Source organism: Monopterus albus, unplaced genomic scaffold (assembly GCF_001952655.1).
Source record: "Monopterus albus unplaced genomic scaffold, M_albus_1.0 scaffold39.1, whole genome shotgun sequence".
Taxonomy (NCBI): domain Eukaryota; kingdom Metazoa; phylum Chordata; class Actinopteri; order Synbranchiformes; family Synbranchidae; genus Monopterus; species Monopterus albus.
The window spans coordinates 4,351,715-4,372,376 of record NW_018127919.1 but is presented as its reverse complement, the minus strand read 5'-3'; the positions used below and the strand labels follow the sequence as shown (position 1 = coordinate 4,372,376).

Here is a 20,662-nt window from a genome sequence, read left to right as displayed (position 1 = left end):
CTCTTTCCGCTGTGTATTTTAAATCATTTAAAGCAAAAACTGAATAAATTACACAAACCTGAGCCTTCACATGTCACATTTTTCTGTCACATGTTCTGGTCATTTGCAATCCCTTTGTTTTGAAATGTATTGCAATTTTTACTGATAGATTGGCTGCCTATATAGTCCTTTTAATTTTCAGAGGGCAAGATATGGGTAACAGGTGACAGCTAGGTCTGACATGGAGAGGAGAGAGATATTTCTGAAAATGCATTTTAAGTACATATCATTTATGTCACTGTGTTTATAACAGTTTTCACATTTGTGGGCATTGCAGTTCTGAAGAGTTATGGAAATATGAACAACCCATTTACATGAAGTTAGGCTAACTGAATTGAAATCAGCTGACCTGCTGTAACCTAGCCTGCTGAGGAGGGGATTGTTTTGCGTCTTTGGATAAACGATTTCTCACGCTTCACGATTTCTAATTTGATCTGAAAGCTGAACCCTCACTCTGCTGCTGCACTGGACCTGTCAGCTCCACTTCAGCCAAAGTTTTGAAGTCAGGGAACATTTCTCTCATGAAGTGTTTAGAAGTTGCTCTGAACCTGGGATTTCTTCAATCCTGAAACATTCATTTCACGCAGCATGCAGCTGCAACCCTCTGTGACCCATCACAGATGCACTCCGTGGCCTCCAGTTCGTGGCTGTTCAATGCACTGTCAGTTCCCAGATAAGGGAATGTGTTGAGTAGGTCTCAGTTGTCTTTCATCCACTTCATCAGTTAGTCTTTTTTCACCTAATTCATTAATGCAGTAGCATTTATTGGGATTTTTAGTAGCTTTACTGAAGCTATCCTTCAGGTTGGCCAGGGAGCCCCCAAAGTCTGCAGTGTGGATGAAGAAGTAGTCCACGCAAAGCCACTGGGGGTCAGGGTGTCATTGATGTGTGTCAGTGAGTAAGAGTCCTTGCAAGTAACCTTATTAAGCCTGTGGTAGTCTACACAGGGCCTCCAGCTACTGTCTTTCTTTTGGATCATAACAACAGGTGCTGCTCAAGGGCTGCTGGATGACTTGGGGATGCCCTCCCCCACCATCTTTTTAATCTTCTCTCCTGCTGTAGTTTGTCTGGCAAGTGGTAGGTGCTGCAGGCAGAGGTGGACAGTGTGTTGCTGTGTCAATTTTGTGTTGCACCAGGCTAGTGTGCCTACAGTCCATGTCTCTGGCTTTAAAGTTGTCCACAAATGCTTCCATCTGCTCCCTCAACTGTTGTCTCTGGTCTGCCTTCAACCCTTCAGAGCTCCTCAGTAGGTCATCAACAGCTTTCCTGGTTTTGGCAGACACCTCCTGGGTTGTGGTGACACAGCCCCTCTGGCTGGCTGTGTTGACACCTCAACTGGTTGTGTCAGCCCTTTGGGTGGTGGCCACCCCTTGCCTGGTAGTGGTGGCCCCTCAGCTGGCCCTCAGCTGCCGTTGTCGACTCCTCAGCTGGTGGTTTGGAACCCTTGGCTGGTGCGGCAGTTTCTCGCAGCCGTCATGTGGTGATATGGAGCTGAATGGCTCCCCAGCCATACAGTCTTGACCTGCTCATCCCTGGCAGCGTCCCCAGCCAAACCAGGAAGATGGTGGACCCTGTGTCCACTAGGGCCTGGCGGGTGCCATTCAGTTCATGGTCCAAGTATAGTTCATGCACCCAGCCCAGGTGGCCAAGCTTCAACTGCAGCATATTGAGGATAGATTAATCATCTGGAGACATTGGTTTGGCTCCCCACAGCGGTGAGACCGCCTCTGCGCTATTTCGCTGCTCTTTTGTGTCTCCACTGCAGTGATGGCAATGGTGGCACAGGGGGGCATCATCCTCCTCACTGGTCCCTTCGAGGTTCATCTGCCACACCTGGTGTTTCAACATGTGCTCAACTCACTTTGCCTTGGCCAGGGCTCCAGTCAGGGTGGATGGTGCATAGATGCAGATGCTCTCCTGGAACTGCTCCAGCCTTAGCCCTCAGATGAAAGACTGCAGAACAAGCTCTTCCAATGCTGCGTCATCAAACATCAGGTACCCGTGCTGTGTCAAGGGGTTCACGTCAGTGGCATACTGTAGGTGCCCAGTGTCTCTGTCTTTTTGTGCCAGTAGCTGCTGAGCTTGTGCTGAGCGTCATCAGCAGGGGCTCGTTGGCCAAAATGGTGCTACGGCACTCTCTCCATGGTCGGCCAGTCAAGATGTTCCTTGGGAAGGAGGTTAGCAAGGGTCTGTAGTGCCTTACCTTCCAAGGTGAGGGCAAAATGGAGAACCATGCTGATCCAACTGACAGAATGGTGTGATGGGAATGACAAAATGCACATGTGCTGTGGGCCGCACAACACAGAAGCAAACCTGGAAAAAAAAAATTCAAAAGAGCATGGGCACATTGTGCAGTGCAGCGTGTATGAGGTCATGGGTGGAGTCCTTTAGAGGTTCTGTTAAAAATTGTTTCTTCATTCATGTTTTATCTTCCTTGATTAAAGCTGCATTAATGTTACTGATTAATTTACTGGGCCTTACCAGGCTAAAGTGACTAAGCTTTAAGCTAAGTCGGGGGACCTAGAGGGTTTTCCTTACTGCATTGCTGAAGCAGCAAGGTGCTGTGCTCAGTACACAGCTCATATTTCCACAAGACATTGCATGGTCTATGTTACTGAGGTGGACACTGGCAATGTCTGAGAGCAAAGATTCTGCCTGTCTTAAATGAACACAAAGTAGGCTGCAAGGACACCATTCATGAAACATTCAGCCAGTCTCCGTTCCCTTCTCCAGCACTCAGCCTCCTTCATCCCCTCAGCTCTTGCCCAAAATAAAAGTGGTAGCATAAGAGTGGATTGAAGTGTTTTAGTTACATATGCATTTTATACATCTGGTAATTGAATTACTGACTGCTATAGAGCTACAAATTCATTGTTTATTCTGTGTTAAGGTGAATCACAGTAGTCTAAATTGTACCTTAGGCAATTCATTCATGCATCCATTCATCATCCTCTTAAGAGCATCTGTACAAAATTTTTATGCGATCCATTAAGTAGTGAAATGTCTAAAATTCTTATTACACATTTAAGATATTACACATGCATGCATGAAATTGTCTGCTTCATCTAAGTTAGAATACACACAAATTATTTTATTACTCTTGTCCATAACAAATACATTATTCAAACATTCACAACGTAGGTTGGAAAAAGTACTTTGTACTCTGTGGTCGATGTCTTTAATTGTGATACTGTATATTTGACTAACTTTACTTTTTCAGGTTCTGCTCTTCACCTCTGGTATTGGTACCTGTCTTATATGATGCTGTTTTCCTGTGCTCCCTTGCAGAGCCACAGCTGAAGGGCATTATTACCAGGTTATACAGCCAACATGGATACTACCTGCAGATGCAGCCTGATGGCACCATAGACAGCACAAGGGATGAAAACAGCTCATTTAGTAAGTGTGTGTTTTGGGTGTATGGCCTACATGTATTTGTTTGTGGTTGTGTTGTTTAATTTTAATCAAATTATTCACACTTGAGTTTCTAGTATCGCTTAGAGTAACTGGATAGATGCCATTCTGGTCTAAATGCAAGTACAGTACACATGCAGTTTTAAGCTCAGATATGAAACTGTTCATACCGTCACTGGGAACCAAAACTCCAACTTTGGCAAAGTTAATGCTCGATGCACTAAAGTAAGTGTGAGCCTTGTGACTAAAGAGTCAGGACAAAAGGTAGTACTATGTCAGCTCATCTGTCAAACTGGCTCCAATTTATGCAGCTATTTTTGTCTTTTAATACATCACGTCAAACTGCCTGTCAAACTTTGGTAATTAAACGTGTTTTTGCTCATATGGAGGAATGCTTGGCAAAGGTGTTCAGTCCTACAATCCATCTAAACTTTGTTTAAAGCTGTGTTAACTAACTTCTCCCTCTAATTTTCAGCCATTAAGGGCAAAGTGAGAGTCAACCTCAATCAGTATCCCCTCCTCTTCTCCTTCTGCTCCTCTTTGCCCCTCCTGCCCTGTCTCTGAAACTATGTCACATGTGATCACGATAGCCAGAGGCAGCTGTGGCCGTCAGGTAGTGCGGCAGTGATAACCGGCTCCAGAACTAATGTACAGTATATGGACTATAAAGGCCATAGAGCCCGTGGTTTTTCGTGGCATTGCACTGACACAATGTCAGGTAAAGAGGTTTACATTTTAGTGATATGTATGTCTAACGTTGTTTGTAGTGAAAATATCAGCAGTACCACGAGCAAATTACACAGGGGAATGTTTTTTCCCAGTAATAATGATACAACACTGATGTTCTGGCCGCTATCACATCACATTCAGCGTTACATACTTGACACACATAACCATGAGTTGTATGTGAAACAAGAGAATTTTCATGTTAAACCTTTAATAGTTGAAAAACTTTTCTAGCTATGTGGAAGGTGTAAATTTTAACAACTAATTGGACAACAAAACACTAATGTTGCAGTCAGCTGGATTTACTCCAAATTAAAACCAGAATAGTTCACTACAAAGGTACAAAACTGAAATGCTAATGTTAGCTTGCTAATGATGCCGACATATCCACGTTAGCCAACTACAGTACTTATGTGTCTAGCAGGAAGAAAGCCACATCCATGTCAAATTTTAGTCCTTTGGATGCTTTTAATGCTCTCCATCTTTGACATGCTAAACTGATGTTAACCCTGGTTTTGCCTTGTTTTTGATCACAGTCTTTTTGTGCTACAAAACGTGGTCTCTTGGGTCTAACAGGTCCCCTCCCATCCTGGGTTGTACCTGAATAGGGAGCCTCCATGGTCTGTTGAAATGAGCCATGCTGACTTGAAAAATACATCTTATAACAGTGGGGGCGTAGAAGAAGTGTGGTGTGGATTTTAACATCACTGGCCATAGAGAGCAAGAAATAAACACAAGGCCTGAAGATAGCAGAGTGGAGGAGGTGGGGGTTAGTACAGCAGGGAGACACTTCTTGACAAATTTATACTTTATTTACCCAAATTTGTGCTTTAAAATCCCATTGATTCTGATTGGATCGGCAACTTGGTATCAGACACTAATAAACCACAAAGAACAAGGCCACTGCCTGAGCTTCAAGTAGAGGACAGATTGGGCAACATATTTCTGTTCAAACCTGAGAGTGTGGTGTCTGAATCTGTCCCGGACCCGACAAGCTTATAGTATATAATGTCCAAACCCAACCTGAGCCTGATGCAGTTGATTTTGTATGGTGTTTTCACCCTTTATTAAACACATACTTGAGTGCCTCAAGCCTAAAGTTTGGTCTGTGTGTTCAATCCCAACCAGAACCTGAACATAATTGTTACATTTCTGTCCAAACCTGACTTGAACCCTCGGGTACCAGTGGTTCCTGTTGGGCTCAGTTTGAATATGCACACTCTAGCTGTTTCAAAGTGACATAGTGCCCCCACTGAGATGAGATGAATGTTTATCTTGACTTTTAAGCAAGTCATTCCTTTGTATTTGCCCATTTGACCTTCCAGACTCAGCCCTTTGTCAGACTGTGGTTTGAATGCAGCAAACTTTTATAATCATATTCATTCATCATTATTTCTTGAGTAGTTGCATCTTCATTAGCGTTTAAACAACCCAGATACCGTATCTCTCCACATTTCACTGCCCTTGCTCTAAACTCTATTTGGTGTGGCAGAACATCTCCATTATGATCCAGCATTAGAGGCAGTGTAAAGCATGGTGAAGGTGACATGGTGTTGTGCTTACAAGAATATAAACTCTGAGAGGTGACAGAATTTCAGTTTAGGAGAGCTACAGCATGTGGTTGTGATGCTGGAGCCATTCAGCCAGCTATAATGAAGACAGAAAAGTCCATTCTGTCAGTGTTACTGTATATTTGGCTTCATGATCTGACTTTTTCTTTTGTTTCTCTCTTTGTCATACCTTGTCTTTCTGCTTCCTACTTTAATCCCCAATTAAGCACAGTTCAACGTAATTCCAGTGGGACTGCGGATTGTGGCAATCCAGGGGGCAAAGACGGGGTTCTACCTTGCAATGAATAGTGAAGGATATCTCTATACCTCAGTAAGTACATTTTAGCATGAGCTATACAGTAGGTGTTTTGTGTTTACAGTATGTGCTGTACAAGTATGTGTACCTCTTTGCTGTTGCATAGCAGTATCAAAGTAATGGATAGTTAGAAGGGATAGCAAGGATATGCCATACCAAAGGACTTAAGAGACCATTAGGAAAGAGAAAGGCGTGACAAATAGTAACTTTTGTTTGTGTACAGGTGAAAATTAATGTTTAGGGGACAAAGGAGATAAACAGAGAGACAACCTGTTAGTCTACCTACATAACTACTCCAATTAGTACTGCAAAGACAGTGATGGAGGAATGTTTAGGACTATTGGGAAACTGGGGTCTGTAAAGTGCAGAAACTGTTGACAGATTTTATGTCCAGGGCAAGTGGGAATTAGTGGATCCAAAAAAAAAGAAAATAATCAGCTTAAAGGCCTCCATAATGTTCTTATTCTGGGTGATGGGGATCACAGTGTTTTCTACCACGACTTGAACAGTTTTGTTTATTTCACATAAGAGATTGTTGCATTCCTTGTTTTCTCTCCTTACTGGTTTAAAGTGCATGAGGTTTTGTTGAAAAGTGATGCCATGTACTTCCAAACACAAATCAAGGTTTAGCAAGGTCTGAATTAAACTTATTTTTCAGAGGTTTTAAGTGAGCCAGGTATGTACATTAGGGCTGATCAATAAACTATATTTTCATCATCATCATGATATGAAAATGTCCATTGCAAAAGACTGCTTGAAAAGCAGAAATAAGAAAACTCATTTTACTTACACACAACACAGTGTTTCCTGACTTGTGGCAGGCGGCCACAGTATCAACATTGACCATCACATGTTTGTGTTTTTTAACACAACACTCAATCGCAGAGATCCAACTCTTCTAACATGTTATCAGCAAGCTAGTAAGACTAGCTAAGCTAACATGAGAATGAATCTGTTGCTGAGGTCAACATGCTATATATAGCATGGATGTGGACTGCTCTGCAAGTGGAAAAGGTTAATGCTAGTTCATAAACTATGATGCTATATGTTTGCCCCCTCAGTCCAGGGGAATATCGAAAACCACGTGAGAAAGCTGATTAGTCTTGATCAGTGTGATTAGCGATCTAGTTGATTTGTTTAAAATATTTACTGGCTTCAACCAGTACTACTGAAACAGTAAGAGAGGCCCAAGAAGAGATCTACTGTATGAGATGATGAGGGCAGCAGCCAACACGCTGCTGCTGTGGGAGAGCCAGCTAGTGCAGAAAGGACAGGTCCAATGAACAGCACAACAGGATAAAGTTAGCCTACTATAGAATTACTGAAAGTCACTTTCAGGCCTTCCCGTTTAGGGTTCGCCACATAAAATCATCACACTGACAACTCGCATGTTGACATTTGGCACGTGTTTTACGCCAGATGCCCTTCCTGACACAACTCTGACTCGAACACGGGCTGCAGCAGCGAGAATGCTGTGCCTTAACCACTAGCCTACCAGGGACAGCTAATTCTAATAAAGAATTACTATATTTATTTTTAAAAAATTATGAAAGCTATTACTTACTTAAATTGGTGTTTAATTTTTATTTAAGACATTTGAAATTGGCCAGTGTATATTTCAAAGGTTTGAAATAATTTATTCCATGTCCTTACTCAGTGGGCATAGGCTATTAAATGTTTGGGTTCTATGTTAGCAGTGTACCATTTAAAGCAGAAAAACACTGTATAGCTAAAATACACATTTTTTTTTTATTGTAATAGCACCGGAAGTAAAATGAGACTGAGCACTCATCATTTTCAAGTTTTTTTAAAATAACAAAAATTCTTGCTTTAGCAAATTACACAGAAGATATTTAACCCTTATGTGTCCTTCAGTACATTTTTGGCCATTTTACGTTTTTATCTTCAAGCCAATTTGGCTGTGTTGAATGAATGTAGCTCAAACTTGCCAAATGATTTTTTTTTTATTTTGTTTAAAATTGTGGTCTCACTTCCTTAAAGTGGCCTAAAATGGCTAAGGAAAAATCCATCCAAATCATTCCCTCGTGACCAATTTGGTCACATTGAAACCCATTAAAAACGCTATTTTTGATGCCATATTTATCCTACAATAAAGCAATGCACTGCGCTCTGTTCCTAATGCATTTTGAAGTACATGGTCCCAACTTGTAATTCATCCACCAGATGGTGACATGGTTTCTTTTTCGAAGCCTGCAGCCAAAATAAAACCAAGTCAACCACGGGTGACTTGCTAATAATGAATGAATTTGATAAAGTGCAAATCAGTTTTGATGTTGTATTGATCCAGTGTGTGTCTCTGTGTGGTTGCGCGAATTCTCGTGCGTATTCGCGCGCGCAATCACATGCACGCGAAGCTGTTCTGGCGTAAAATGAACAAAATGGGTTTGTGCGTGTCCAAATTCACAACTCCTTTCTTTTAGAAGGTCACACTCTTTGTTACATGGACTATTTTGTGAGAATTGAGTCACAACATGGCTGCTGATGCTGGATCGGCTCTGCTCAGCCACTGTCTGCAGCGCTTTCGCATGCACAGTGTATGGGTTGAGACATGAGCTGAGTGTGTGCTCCTAAGCATGAAAATGATATATAAAGTGTGTCTCATTATTGATGTAATATGGAAGGAGTCTATGCATTTCTGAATTTACACCTCTGTTCACACGTAGGAGCACAGGAGCGCCCACTCAGCTCATGCTTCAAGGAAATGCTAAACAGGGAAGTGACTCTGCAGTGAGGCAGCCATGTTGTGATTCAATTCTCATAAAGTAGTCCATGTAACAAAGAGTGTGACCTTTTAAAAGAAAGGAGTTGTGAATTTGGACACACACAAACCTATTTTATTCATTTTATGCTAGAACAGCTTCGCGTGCACGTGATTTCGCTCGCGAACATGCGCGAGAACACGCATGAGAATTCGCGCAAACACACGGAGGCTCACACAGGATCAATACAACATAAAAAAACCAATATGCACTTTATCAAATTCATTCATTATTACCAAGTCAGCCTTGCAAAACAGTGGAAAAAGTACATTTTGGTTTCGTTTTGGCTGCAGGCTTCGAAAATGGAAACATGTCACCGTCTGGTGGATGACTATCAGAATTACAAGTTGGGACCAAGTACTTCAAAATGCATTAGGAACAGAGTGCGGTGCATTGCTTTATATATAAAATAAATATGGCATCAAAAATAGCATTTAATGTTATAGCAATGCATTATGTCTGGGTGTGAATGTGTGTGAATTTATGTAATGCATCAAAATCAATGTTACTGCCAGTCAGTGACCCATCCCAGGGCCTAATAATAATAGTAATCAAATACTGGTTGAAATGTATTTTTTGAAAATTATTTCATTTTTTTTGTTTTTTCCCATTGAAAAAAGAGGGCTTATGACAACATACTGGCATTTTAAGGGTTAAAAAATCCCAAAATATAATTAATATTTGATATGTATGTTTCAGGAAGAAGTAGTTTTAAAAGATTGGCTAGTTTAAAGTGGTAAAAATATGAATTTATGACATTTTTAGAGATGTTTTTCCAAAGTGTACATTTTTGGTCATGAGGGAATGATTTGGATGGATTTTTAAAGGAGCCATGAGGGTTAAACAAAGGATATGTCATTCCTCCCTTCTTTTTTGAGTACACACCCACAAATATTACATTTTGCAATTGTTTTACTGATTTTGGAAAATTAAAGTCGATCCTGCATATTTGTTGTTAACAACAATGTCACTGAGTTATCACATCATCAATCTTTTTTTCCCTTCCAATGCCTGTAGTGTCAGAGAGACAAGCCAAAAAACTGACCCAACAGAGAATATGAATGAAGGATTCAATAAGGAATTCACTGGCCAATTAGCTTAACAAAACCTTGTATTCTACCTACTTGGAACGGGATCCAAGTGGAACTACTGTTGGAATCTGTCCCTAAATTAAACCTATAGGCCTATAAGATCACTGGCTCACTAATTTATAGGGTATAAAAATAAAATATCAAAGCAGATGTTATTTTAGGGGATATATGAAAATAATGTCAATATGAGAGTTCTGTGTTGCTTATTACTCATTTTTGTGGTCAATTTGTGTGTTGATTTCAACAAAATATAGGGAAATAATATGTTTATCCATGTGAAAGGTAAAGGCGAAATCACCATCTTCTATTAGCCTCTGAGCCTGTGATTACCATGTATTAAACTGTGGTTCTTCACCTCTGTGAACAGGGAGGAGAAGGGAATCCTCAGCAGCAGTCAATAGCTGTACTGCATCTCACACTGACCTCTTTCAGAGAATCTCCTCTCTCTTTCACATGCACACAGACACACATACTGTTACAAGAATGAGTAGGTGCTGTACAACACAACAGCTGTCTTCTTGTGTAATATACATTATTGATTTTATGACCCCATATTATTCTCTATAGTGTCTCTAATTTGCTGGTGTAGGAAGAAGTGCAGGTGGTATAACCTGGCCCTCTATAGATATAGTGTGTTTATATTTGCTTTTACATTTAAAAGCATGCCAAGAGAGCTTGTGAAACAATGTGTTCATTTATGAAGAATAAGCTCATTACTGGCACTCATCAGAAGCCACAGTGACTGACTGACTGTCTTTTCCTTCCAGTTATGTTGACATCCTCTTGATTATACAAGCTCTTTGGCTGCTGACTGGTGGTTATTATGTTGTTTTCTCATGCACCCCACAGACACATGTTGGGTCAGGCTCTGTAACAAGCAGAGAAAGTCCCCTGCTGGTTTGTCTCAGACATACAGTAAATCAACCTGTAGGTGACAACAGGAAAATGGCTGGTCTGATACAAAAATAGAGCTTGGCTCGTTCCTGCCCTATTTTATAATCTATGTGCTCTTCATAGACAGAGAAAGAGACTGTGGTGTGTGTGTGTAAGAGAGAGAGAGAGAGAGAAAGAGAAGGGCTTGTATTGAAGGACACTGAAATGAGTGTTTCTACAAAAGCAGTTTTTGTGCCAATCAAGATCTAGACTCATGTGCTGCCTGCTTTTCTAAATATCTGATGCCTTCATGCAGATGTTTGTGCACAGTTGACATTCAGAGAGTGCCTACAAATGATTAAAATCTTCTTAGTGTTTCAGTGCTGCTCACTACTACTGCAGGTTCTACAATGAGAATTACAGTGTATCAGTGTGATGTAAAAATTCATTTGTGTGCACCAGTGAGTGACTCTGATTTCAGTTTGAGACACTGGCAAAATGTAAGCTATGCATTTGCTAAACTCAGATGCTAATTAACCTCTCCTCCCTCCTTATTAGCACAGAAGATTGCACAAAATGTTCAAGTAGCAGTTTCTCAGTTTTACTGGTGCTGTGCATCACTTTCACCATTTAAATTGATAAATATCACCAATTGCAGATCATAAAAGCTGTCACTAATTTAAACTTTGTCTGGTTAAGGTGGGGACACACTTCTTGACTGCTCTGAAAATTATGCAAGGGATTTGGGTGTTACAACAGGTCGGACAGAATAGGACCAAGTCTGATCCATTCTGGGCCAGGTTGGCTTGACAGCGGCAAATGAAATCATGCAGTGTGTGTCATGTAAAGAGCCTAATCTTAAAGCTATTTTTATATAGGTTTTAACAGTGGTCATTTAATAAGAATGTGATCACAAAAGCTTTAAACTGATTGTTGTGGACATGTAGTGACATCTAGGCCTACCTGTTTTGATGGACCAAAGACTTCACAACATTTGCTACACAATGTGTATGGGCCTTTAGAAAGAAATGAAGTGCAGGAATGAAGTGATGAAAAGAGACATTTTGCCAAACAGCCAATTAAGAACACTTAGGGAAGGCAAAACCTATTCTTTCTGATAAATTCAAGACTCTCCTTCCACAAGTGCCTCAGGGATATATTAAAATGTAACCATTATGATATGAAACAGCTATGGTGGTGATGATGATCATACATATTCAGCTGCTACTGTAAATTAAAAACATTTTTCGATAAAGACTGCAGCAGGCAGTGCGGAGCCTCTGTCACTGAGGTTCGGTTACCATGCCTTTCCTTAGCTGCATTATATTGACAGGAGCCGTCCAGCTGTCATTCAACTCTAGAGAGGCATGAGTCATGTGAGTGTCATGCCTCTGTGGGCTATCATAAAGAATCAGAGACAGACAATACATGTGTGGGGGTTAGACAGTATTAGCTGCCAGTCTCATCCTCTGTAAAGCCTTCTTAATAAGCACATCTGCACTCTACTGACTTACGTAATGCAGCGTGTCACAGTGCATCTACATCTGGCTGAACAACAGCATCAGCAACATGCTGATGGCTTCCTGCTCTGCAAACACACACAGATTATATGCATGTGTCAGTGTAAGATTGCTGTGAATTGGCTTTGCATTTCAAATGGTTGCTGCAGTGGTATTACTATATGGTATAATGCTATGGCAACATGGTAAGATTACTGCAGCTGGGCAGATTTCACAGCTTCCCATAGATTACTCAGGGAGCTGATGGGACAGTCAGTAGATGCAGGAAACCGGCAAGACACTGTGACCCCTGCTGTCTAAATAAGGGATTGCAAACAACTGCATGTCGGTAATGCTACATGTTCTGAATTCCAGAGGTAGAGCCACATTTCCAGGAACATTAGCTGTGATTTCATATTTGTACAAGCACAGTGAAATGAAAGTAAAAAAGATAAGCATCATTCATAGTTTCAGTATTGTTTTAGTCATAACTTTCATTCCCGCTCTTATATCCTAATTTATATCTAGGGAAAACATTTTAGGTTTAGGGAACTCTGCTCTGTGAATGCTACTACTTCACTGTCCTTATTTGGTGGTAAGTGCAATTCCAGTGTATGATTGCTTGGAAAGTTAAGCTTCCTGAAGTAGACTGAATAGATGTAATCAGACACGGGAGATGAAGAAGGAGGCTGTGTTTGGGTGGGAGAGGATGATGCTCTGCAACATAAAAGGGTTCTTCCCATCTTAGAGATTCACAGCATGGACAATATGAATGAACTTTCTCAGCTGCTTTTATTTAAATTCATTTTTGGCTTGAGACACACTGAGGGGAAGCTATCCAAATCTCTCAGTAACACCCATTTAAAGAAAGATGTTTTTATTTTCTGTCCGAGCACCCACCATTTAGATGTAAATAGTCTGCCATCGCTCTTTAAAATGTGCAGCGCTCAGCACATCTTCAGCAATTATTCAGCTGTGCAGGTAAATCTGGTGCTGAGTGATGTCTTCAATAGGAACACCCTGGATGGTTTCTGCAGCTTTGCAGAGATCCAAAGGTTACATCAAGGTCAGGCAGAGAAGGCAATAATTAAAGCAACATATCCATATTAGTTCAGGACAGACGTACAGTATTGTGCACTGTGGTATCTTATCATGAAAACTCACTTCATTATAAGGTCATTTATTTCATTGTCTTGTCTGCTCTCTGAATATAATTTTTTTCTGCAGACCTTTGGATGAAACAGAGAATATGGGCTTTATCATTAGGCTAATCTCAGGAGACTGACTATGAAGGGAAATTCGGGGAAGATTTGGGAGAGGGGTTATCACTGATATAATTTCAGGGGTTGTGAGCTGAAGGGTATTTTGTTGGAGTGATTTTCTGTCCAGTGGGATAGGAACGTCAATTCAGTGGATGTTGGCGGTTAAAACCGTTGTCAGCCCAGTGTTCTGGTCCCAGCTGAGATGCAAAGAAGCAGGACACTCTTTTTCTCTCTTCCTAATCTTCTTTATTGTCCAGCAACCACTCTGTCCTCTCCAAGTGAGATATCTCTCTTTCCTGTCTCTCTTACCTTTCCTCTTCTGTCTCCTGCACTTCCCAATCTTCTTGCTCTCTGGCTTGATTAATAATGAATGAGGTGGATCATCTATCGATCCCATCCTCTTTCTGTTAGCACAGCAGAAGATATCAAACCAGAAGATCTTAAAATAGCATTGTGGTGGCAATGAGAGCAGGAAACTTTGTTGAGTAAAGGGTGCAAAAGAACAGGAGTGGATTCCGGAAGGGCGCAAAATTCTAAATTGCCATCTCAGCCAAATGATGATGTCTCCCTATAAAGGAAATAGATGATGATCTGTGACAAGTGTGAAACTGGACTTCTCTGTTTACTTTTCACTGTTTATTAAAGCTTGTCTGTGCCAAGTTGTGATCTGCTCGCCCTCTTCTGTCATCCTGAGTTTCAGAGAAATTCTCCACCCACCAATTTCTGTCCTGCTGCTCTAATGTGATCAATCCAGCAGATTGTCTTTGCTCTCTGACAGGTGAAGGACCCTGTCAAGACCCTGATGGAGACTAAGAGAGATGTATATCTGTCACCATCAGTTAATATCACCAGCCAACATTAAGTAGAGTTCAGCAATCCTTAGGTTGAAGACAGAGAGAGAGGAGAAGAACTGCTACAACTAACTGTTAGATTTGATGCAAGTTCTGCTAATGTGATTTTGTAATGTCTATTCAGATAAAGCTAGTCACAGACAAAATGTATATGAGAGTAGTCTTAAGGAATGGAAGCAGGATGACATACCAGAGAGCAATTGCATACTCTTTACATTATAGGCTAGGTAGGTTGGTTTTCTGAGCTTGGGATGCCTCTGAAGGCAGTGTAATTTGTCCTTTCCATCAGGAAATCTAATTATGTTCTTCACTGTAACATTGCTTTCTAGTCTATGCTTACATGCATGTTTTTCTTCAAGGACTCAAATGTTTTCTTGTGACATCTGCACATTATTTTTCTTCTTGTGCTTTGTTTGCTAATATGAACACCCCTTTTTCATATTTATTTCCAGGAGCACTTCACGTCGGAGTGTAGGTTTAAGGAGAGTGTGTTTGAGAACTACTATGTTACATACTCCTCCATGCTCTATCGCCAGACCCAGTCTGGCCGCTCCTGGTATATCGGTATCAGTCGTGACGGCCAGGTCATGAAGGGCAACCGGGTAAAAAAGACCAAAGGAGCCGCACACTTCCTGCCCAAAGTTATAGAGGGTTTGTGCCCCTTATGTCCCTTGAGCACAGTTCAAAAGAGGTTATCTTTATTAGTTATTATTCACTGCCTTAATTTTTAACCAACAACTTCTCTGTCACACAGTTGCAATGTATAAGGAGCCATCATTACATGAGCTCGCCAGTGAACCAATGAGTCCTCCTAGGAAGAATGTGAAAACATCAGATTCACCATCCCTAAAGAATGGATGGAAAGAAGCTCCCAAGGTTGATGCCTCATAGCACAGGAGACTGAGGGTGGGACAAAGGCAGGAAGTAACACTGGGAACATCATCACTGATTATGCACTGTGGCTGTGGGGATTGTCCTCACTGGCCACCATGTTCCAGATGTGTACTACAAGATGCTGAGGGATAAAGGGTCAGCAGTCCATCAGCAGCCATGGAGGCCTAAGAGAGGAGTCCCCCCCTCACCTGTCACCACAGAAAGAAATCCCAGGAACCAGAAGCAGAACTACTACCACCTCCCACTACCACCGTTTGTCTCTCTCTGCACCCGGTGATTTCCTAATGCACAGTCTTCTTCATTTCTATGCCATACATGAAGCTTCTTCATGCCAATGACAATTTCATCATTATTACAAGCCTACCCACCGACTGCTCTACTGTGGTATATATTCACCACTCTCACATTTCCAGTGCTGACTTGGCATCATAATCCTCACCCATGGGCCCCCTCTTGAGCACTACAGTTGGTTAGAGGGTGGCTCAGCCAGCTTTTGACCCACCATCTGCAGACCAGCTAAGCTACTCAGCAAGGTCAACTAAAGCTCCAAGTGAATCAAAACTGGAAAGATATCTGCAGGAACCTGGGTCAGGTCAGGTCAGCAGAGCAAGATGAGATGAAATGCATGGACAAAATTAAAGAGTAGTTTATGAAGCCATTGTTTTTTTTTTTTTAATCTTCTGATAATAATTGCGATTAATGGCAGCCCAAATGGAAGTACATAGGAACATGGAAAGTCTGCCTGTAAGATATGAGAATAATGGAAGGTAATAGAAACATTGGATCAAAATGATTGTCAAAAAGTTGTCTGAATGAAAGAGTGAGTAACATCCTCCTTCCAGCCTTTCTTCTCTACCAGGTTACCAGATATAATTGCACTAGTTCATTAAAGACTATTAAATACAGAACAGATCTGAGGTCAGTCAGCTGATAAATGTACTGTATTGTATACTTCACTCAGCATAAAGCCAGAGGAACCTCTGAGCTGGAGCACTTGTTATTCTGAGGATGTCTGGCAGCTTATTCACTTATTAGCTTTATTAAATCACATTGGAAGAGTCGCCTTAAAAATGTCATTTTTGAGTGAATGGCTTGGTGTCATCGTGTTTTAACCACTCTGTGTAGATATCTTCGGGAGTATGGATGCACTCTAAGATTCTGCATGTGAATGAGTGCCCATACAGAGGTTAGATAGCAATACTACAGGTAACCTCTACCATGTCCATATGGCAGGACACAGCACCATGTCTTTGATATGTCTGAGTCTGTGAACAGGTGATACTTAGTGGGTCAGCCCTTGTGTACCCTTTTTACTGACTTAAGAGAGGCTGAGAACATTTAAAACAGCAGAGAAGAGAGTCTCTGAGTAACAGCTAATGCTTTGATTTGCACTGGGTTTTTTCAATCAGGGAGAAAAAATATGCAATGATGTGACAGAAGCTGAGGCTTCTACATGGGAGCTATCAGGTTATTTCACTGCTGTCTGTTCTCAGGTGCTGACCGCTCTGGTAAGCCACTGAGTTAAAAAAAAACAACGTGTCACCGCAATGTTCAGTCAGTGTGCATCACTGTGCAAGTGAATGTGCATGGATAACACACACAAACACAGACAGCAAGCAAAAAGTCCTTCCCTTGCTATGTCAGGAAGAGATGTAAAAGGCACATTGTTAAAATGCCAATGACAAGTTCAGTGCACTGGGGAGGGTATATATTTTTGATGGTAACACAATGTGAAGACAGGATACAGAATGTGAAACGGAGGCTTTATGAAAGTGCTGTACTGAGGGCGACAATAAGTCTGATATTGTGTTGGAGTGAAAAGAGGTCAGCAGTTATTTTGAAAGAGTGAAGGATTAGCAGGTGGCTTCTCAAGGAGTGTTGATAAGGAATTTCAACAATAAAGTAAGCAAGTTTCTTGGCAGGCTTTTATGCAGCATGAATATGATAATGAATGTAAGACAAATAAGTATATACAGTGAGGCACTGTTGGCTATTTATGACAGGGGGTCTATGGAGGAAATTAGTTGGAAGGCTTAGTATTTCTTCCATCAAATCTTTAAATTTTCGGAGCTTTTCCAGAGGGAATGTCATTCAGTCCAAATTTGAATTTTGTCTGTGCAGCAGATTTTGTATTGTAGACCTACAAATCTCTGTTTTTGATGAGCTAATGCTTCCTCTCCCTGGTGACTCTGGAACAGTCTAGTATGGTTTTCTAACTCTGCACAATTAACTACTGTATGGTATTGTATTCTGAGCACAGGAGGTACTATACAGGGTGTGTGTGCGGTGCTTGTTCTCATGGTGTTATGTTGTTTGTTCTCCATTAGTGCTGAAACATTGAAATTTCCTAATTGAGGGATCAATAAAGTACCTACCTACCTACCATACAGTGCTACAGGCTTATTTTAGCTGCCAGCACCCATGTAGTTTCAACATCTGTGTAGTCCATCTTCATTCCAGTTCACATTCAAAGTTGATTGTAAATCTGTTCTATAAGAGGACAGTCCTTCGAAGTGAAAAGCAGTGACTCCGGTGACAGCAAGGGAATCCTGTATGCCGAAATGATACATAAATGCACTTTTCCTCTTTGCCTATATAGCAAGGCTGCAACAAATAATACGTTCATTGCTGATTAATCTGTCAATTACTTCCTCAATTATATCAAAACAAATTTTTGTCTAAAATGGTGAAACAGCATCTTATAATTCCCCAAAGGTCAAAGAGGTTTCCTCTTTACCCAACTAACACTCCAAAGCCCAGAGATATTCAGTTTTCACCACATTCCTTAATATGGCTAATTGTTGCATTGATACTTTACAGTGCAGGGCAAATACAATGCAAGTAAACTTGTAGAATTGACACCAACCATGACAAAAATGTCAGTTTGTCACTTTATTATACTAAATATGAAATGCAGACAGGAACGGAACTTGTTAAGTAGTCTGATGTGGAAAGTGACATGAAGAACAAAGTAGGTCAAGGTTTTCACAATGAATGTAAAGGATCTTGAGAGGTTGAAAGAAAAGTTAGTACAATGAAGGCAACAGAAAGCAGTTGTGAATTGAAACTTGATATGCCTTTGATTTTAAAACAGGAGAAAATGGCAGAGTAGAAGAGATATTATGAGGATTATTGTTATTGTAGTCTGAAGTCAGGAAGTGTTGTGTTTTGCCATTGAGAATGCATTAATGGAAGTCAGATCTTACAGAGCAAACGGTGAGGCAGTAACATGGAAAAGAAAAAGACTAATTAGTTTGTGTACCCTCGCTTCAGAGGTTTAAAGTCATAATCCTTTTCCTACACATCTTTTTAACCACATCCTACAGCAACTACAGCCCATTAACTTTCTTTCAACACTATGTTGTCTGTGTGGGTGTATACTTACAGTGTGTGTATAATGTCTGTATGTGTGTGTAGCTACAGTATGATTAAGAGTGAGGGCAGACAAGACAGAGAGCCAAGGAGAAAAAGACAGGGCATGAGACTGAAACTGTGATCGATAGATCCAATAAAACACAAACAAGAGAACATTCACTCTGTGATGGGTGCAAAAATTTCCCCAAGGTCTCTCTGAGAGGGGGACATCTATTTGTTTATAATGAACTTGGAAGGCTGTTTGTTATTTGATTTCTACCTGTAAACTCAACAAAGAAGGCAGCTGGAAGGATGAGTTTTCCTCATTTCCTCTTGGCCTCTACATCACACCTAACAAAGAGTTTTCTCTTGTTTGAATCTATGTGAGTGTCAGCAGTCATACTGTCCTTTAAGATATGTACAGATACAATACCTGTTAAAGGTAACACAGGTGCATAACATAAACCACCTCCCCTAAAGACCCCTAAAGAGTAAAAAAAAAAATGAATATGAATATGAATCTTTTTTTGGCAACTGAATTATCCAAGCCATCAAAAATAAACTATAAATCAGTCCTTAAATTATAGTACAAAATAAATGCATACCATGCTCACTAGAGCATGACACTTCAACATGATTGAGCCTTGCCTACAATGCTGCATTTTTCTAATTAAATACACTTTCATTTTAAAAGGTACAACCCAGAAGCCATTTCTTTTGTGTTTGTTGAGTATTTCTGCTCCTGCATCTCATGTTTCTCCTGTTTAAGTGACAGGCTAGTTTGAGGAATGCTACAAAAGTGAAGAATGTAAAATGTTCCCCTTGATATCTATACAGCATGACGGTGTGGGTCCATGCAACAAAACCCATTTGGATGGAAGAAATGTGCGTAACGTTTCCACTTTACTTACATACAAGTAGTGTCTAATGTATTTTGTCAGGTCTGTTTATTGTCTTTCAGTTGTTCCTTGTTTTCCTTTCAAATGCAAACTCCTCAGAAGCAAAATACAGAATAGCTGTCTCTCTCAAAATGTTCCTTTGTATCTGGCATGTTTTTGTCTTTGGTCAGCACTGTTGTTTTCACAACTGAATTTCACCCAAACTGAATTCCACTATGCGTGGTGTGTGTTTGCTAAACATGCAACGTATTCATGTGGAAATGGCAGAACAACAACTCCTAAAGGCAACGTGTGTCCTGGCAAACCCAGTAATGGCCTTGGTTGTCTCAAGGATTATGGTTACTCAAGTCTTCCAGGAAGTACCCACAACCTCTCTCTCCTGCTCTTTTGGACTCACTATTCTGTCAAGCCAATTTTCCTGTCTTCCGAAAAACTGACAATAAAAACGATTTAAAAGAACAAAAAAAAAAAAGCCATAAATAAAATGGGCCTTGGCACTGAGGGAGAAGGCCTGAATCCTCAGGCAGTGTTACCAGGGATTTAGACACATGTTGGACTCCTTACAGTAGGAGCCAAAGGAAGCAGGATAAGCGTAACGCTTTTTTTGGACTACTCTGGGAAGCAGACAAGTGGGAAAGAAGAGGAGCAGTATGCATTGAAACCTACCAGCCTGCACTCGAGAAGGGAAAACAAAAAAAACTAGAGTGAGAATTTGCAGGCTACATAGGCAATAATAGCAGCTTACTGTCTAGGCTGGCATGGGATTTTTTTTGCAAAGCATGCATTTGTTACTGTTCATTGGCTTATTGGGGGCAAGTCCCTCTCTGTATTAAAGACACAAGCCCTCAATTCATCCTCTCTCTGTGTTTGCCATCTGAGCTGTGTACGTTTCTACAATAACTCCTACATGAATTGAAAGGAGATGTCTTATTCTGGAATATTATTCAATAAAATAACATATATTTGTATGATTCTAAGCAGTGCCCTTTGGTGTTGTGTCCTCTTTTCCCCTTTTCTTTAAAAGTCCTTCAAATTAGTGTAATAATTCCTTGTTAGTTTAAGTCTTCTGTGTATTGGTCCTTCCTCTTTCTGTGTTTAGGGTCACTCAATGAGC

The 20,662-nt window shown here is 40.8% G+C and overlaps 1 protein-coding gene across 3 annotated transcripts in view; it reads left to right on the top strand.

Annotated features, from left to right (window-relative positions):
* Positions 1 to 20,470, top strand: part of fgf11b (fibroblast growth factor 11b) — a 42,993-nt gene extending 22,523 nt beyond the window's left edge. For 2 of the 3 annotated variants that reach the window (XM_020598998.1, XM_020599000.1), the window contains exons 2-5: positions 3,328 to 3,438; positions 5,957 to 6,060; positions 14,854 to 15,052; positions 15,156 to 20,470. In XM_020598998.1, coding sequence (XP_020454654.1) covers positions 3,328 to 3,438; positions 5,957 to 6,060; positions 14,854 to 15,052; positions 15,156 to 15,292 — 551 coding nt within the window. In that variant the 3' untranslated portion in view covers positions 15,293 to 20,470. Of the gene's footprint in view, positions 1 to 1,999; positions 2,035 to 3,327; positions 3,439 to 5,956; positions 6,061 to 14,853; positions 15,053 to 15,155 lie in introns of those variants that run through there. The other variant, XM_020598999.1, reaches the window with a different exon arrangement.
* Positions 20,471 to 20,662: the final 192 nt, after the last annotated feature.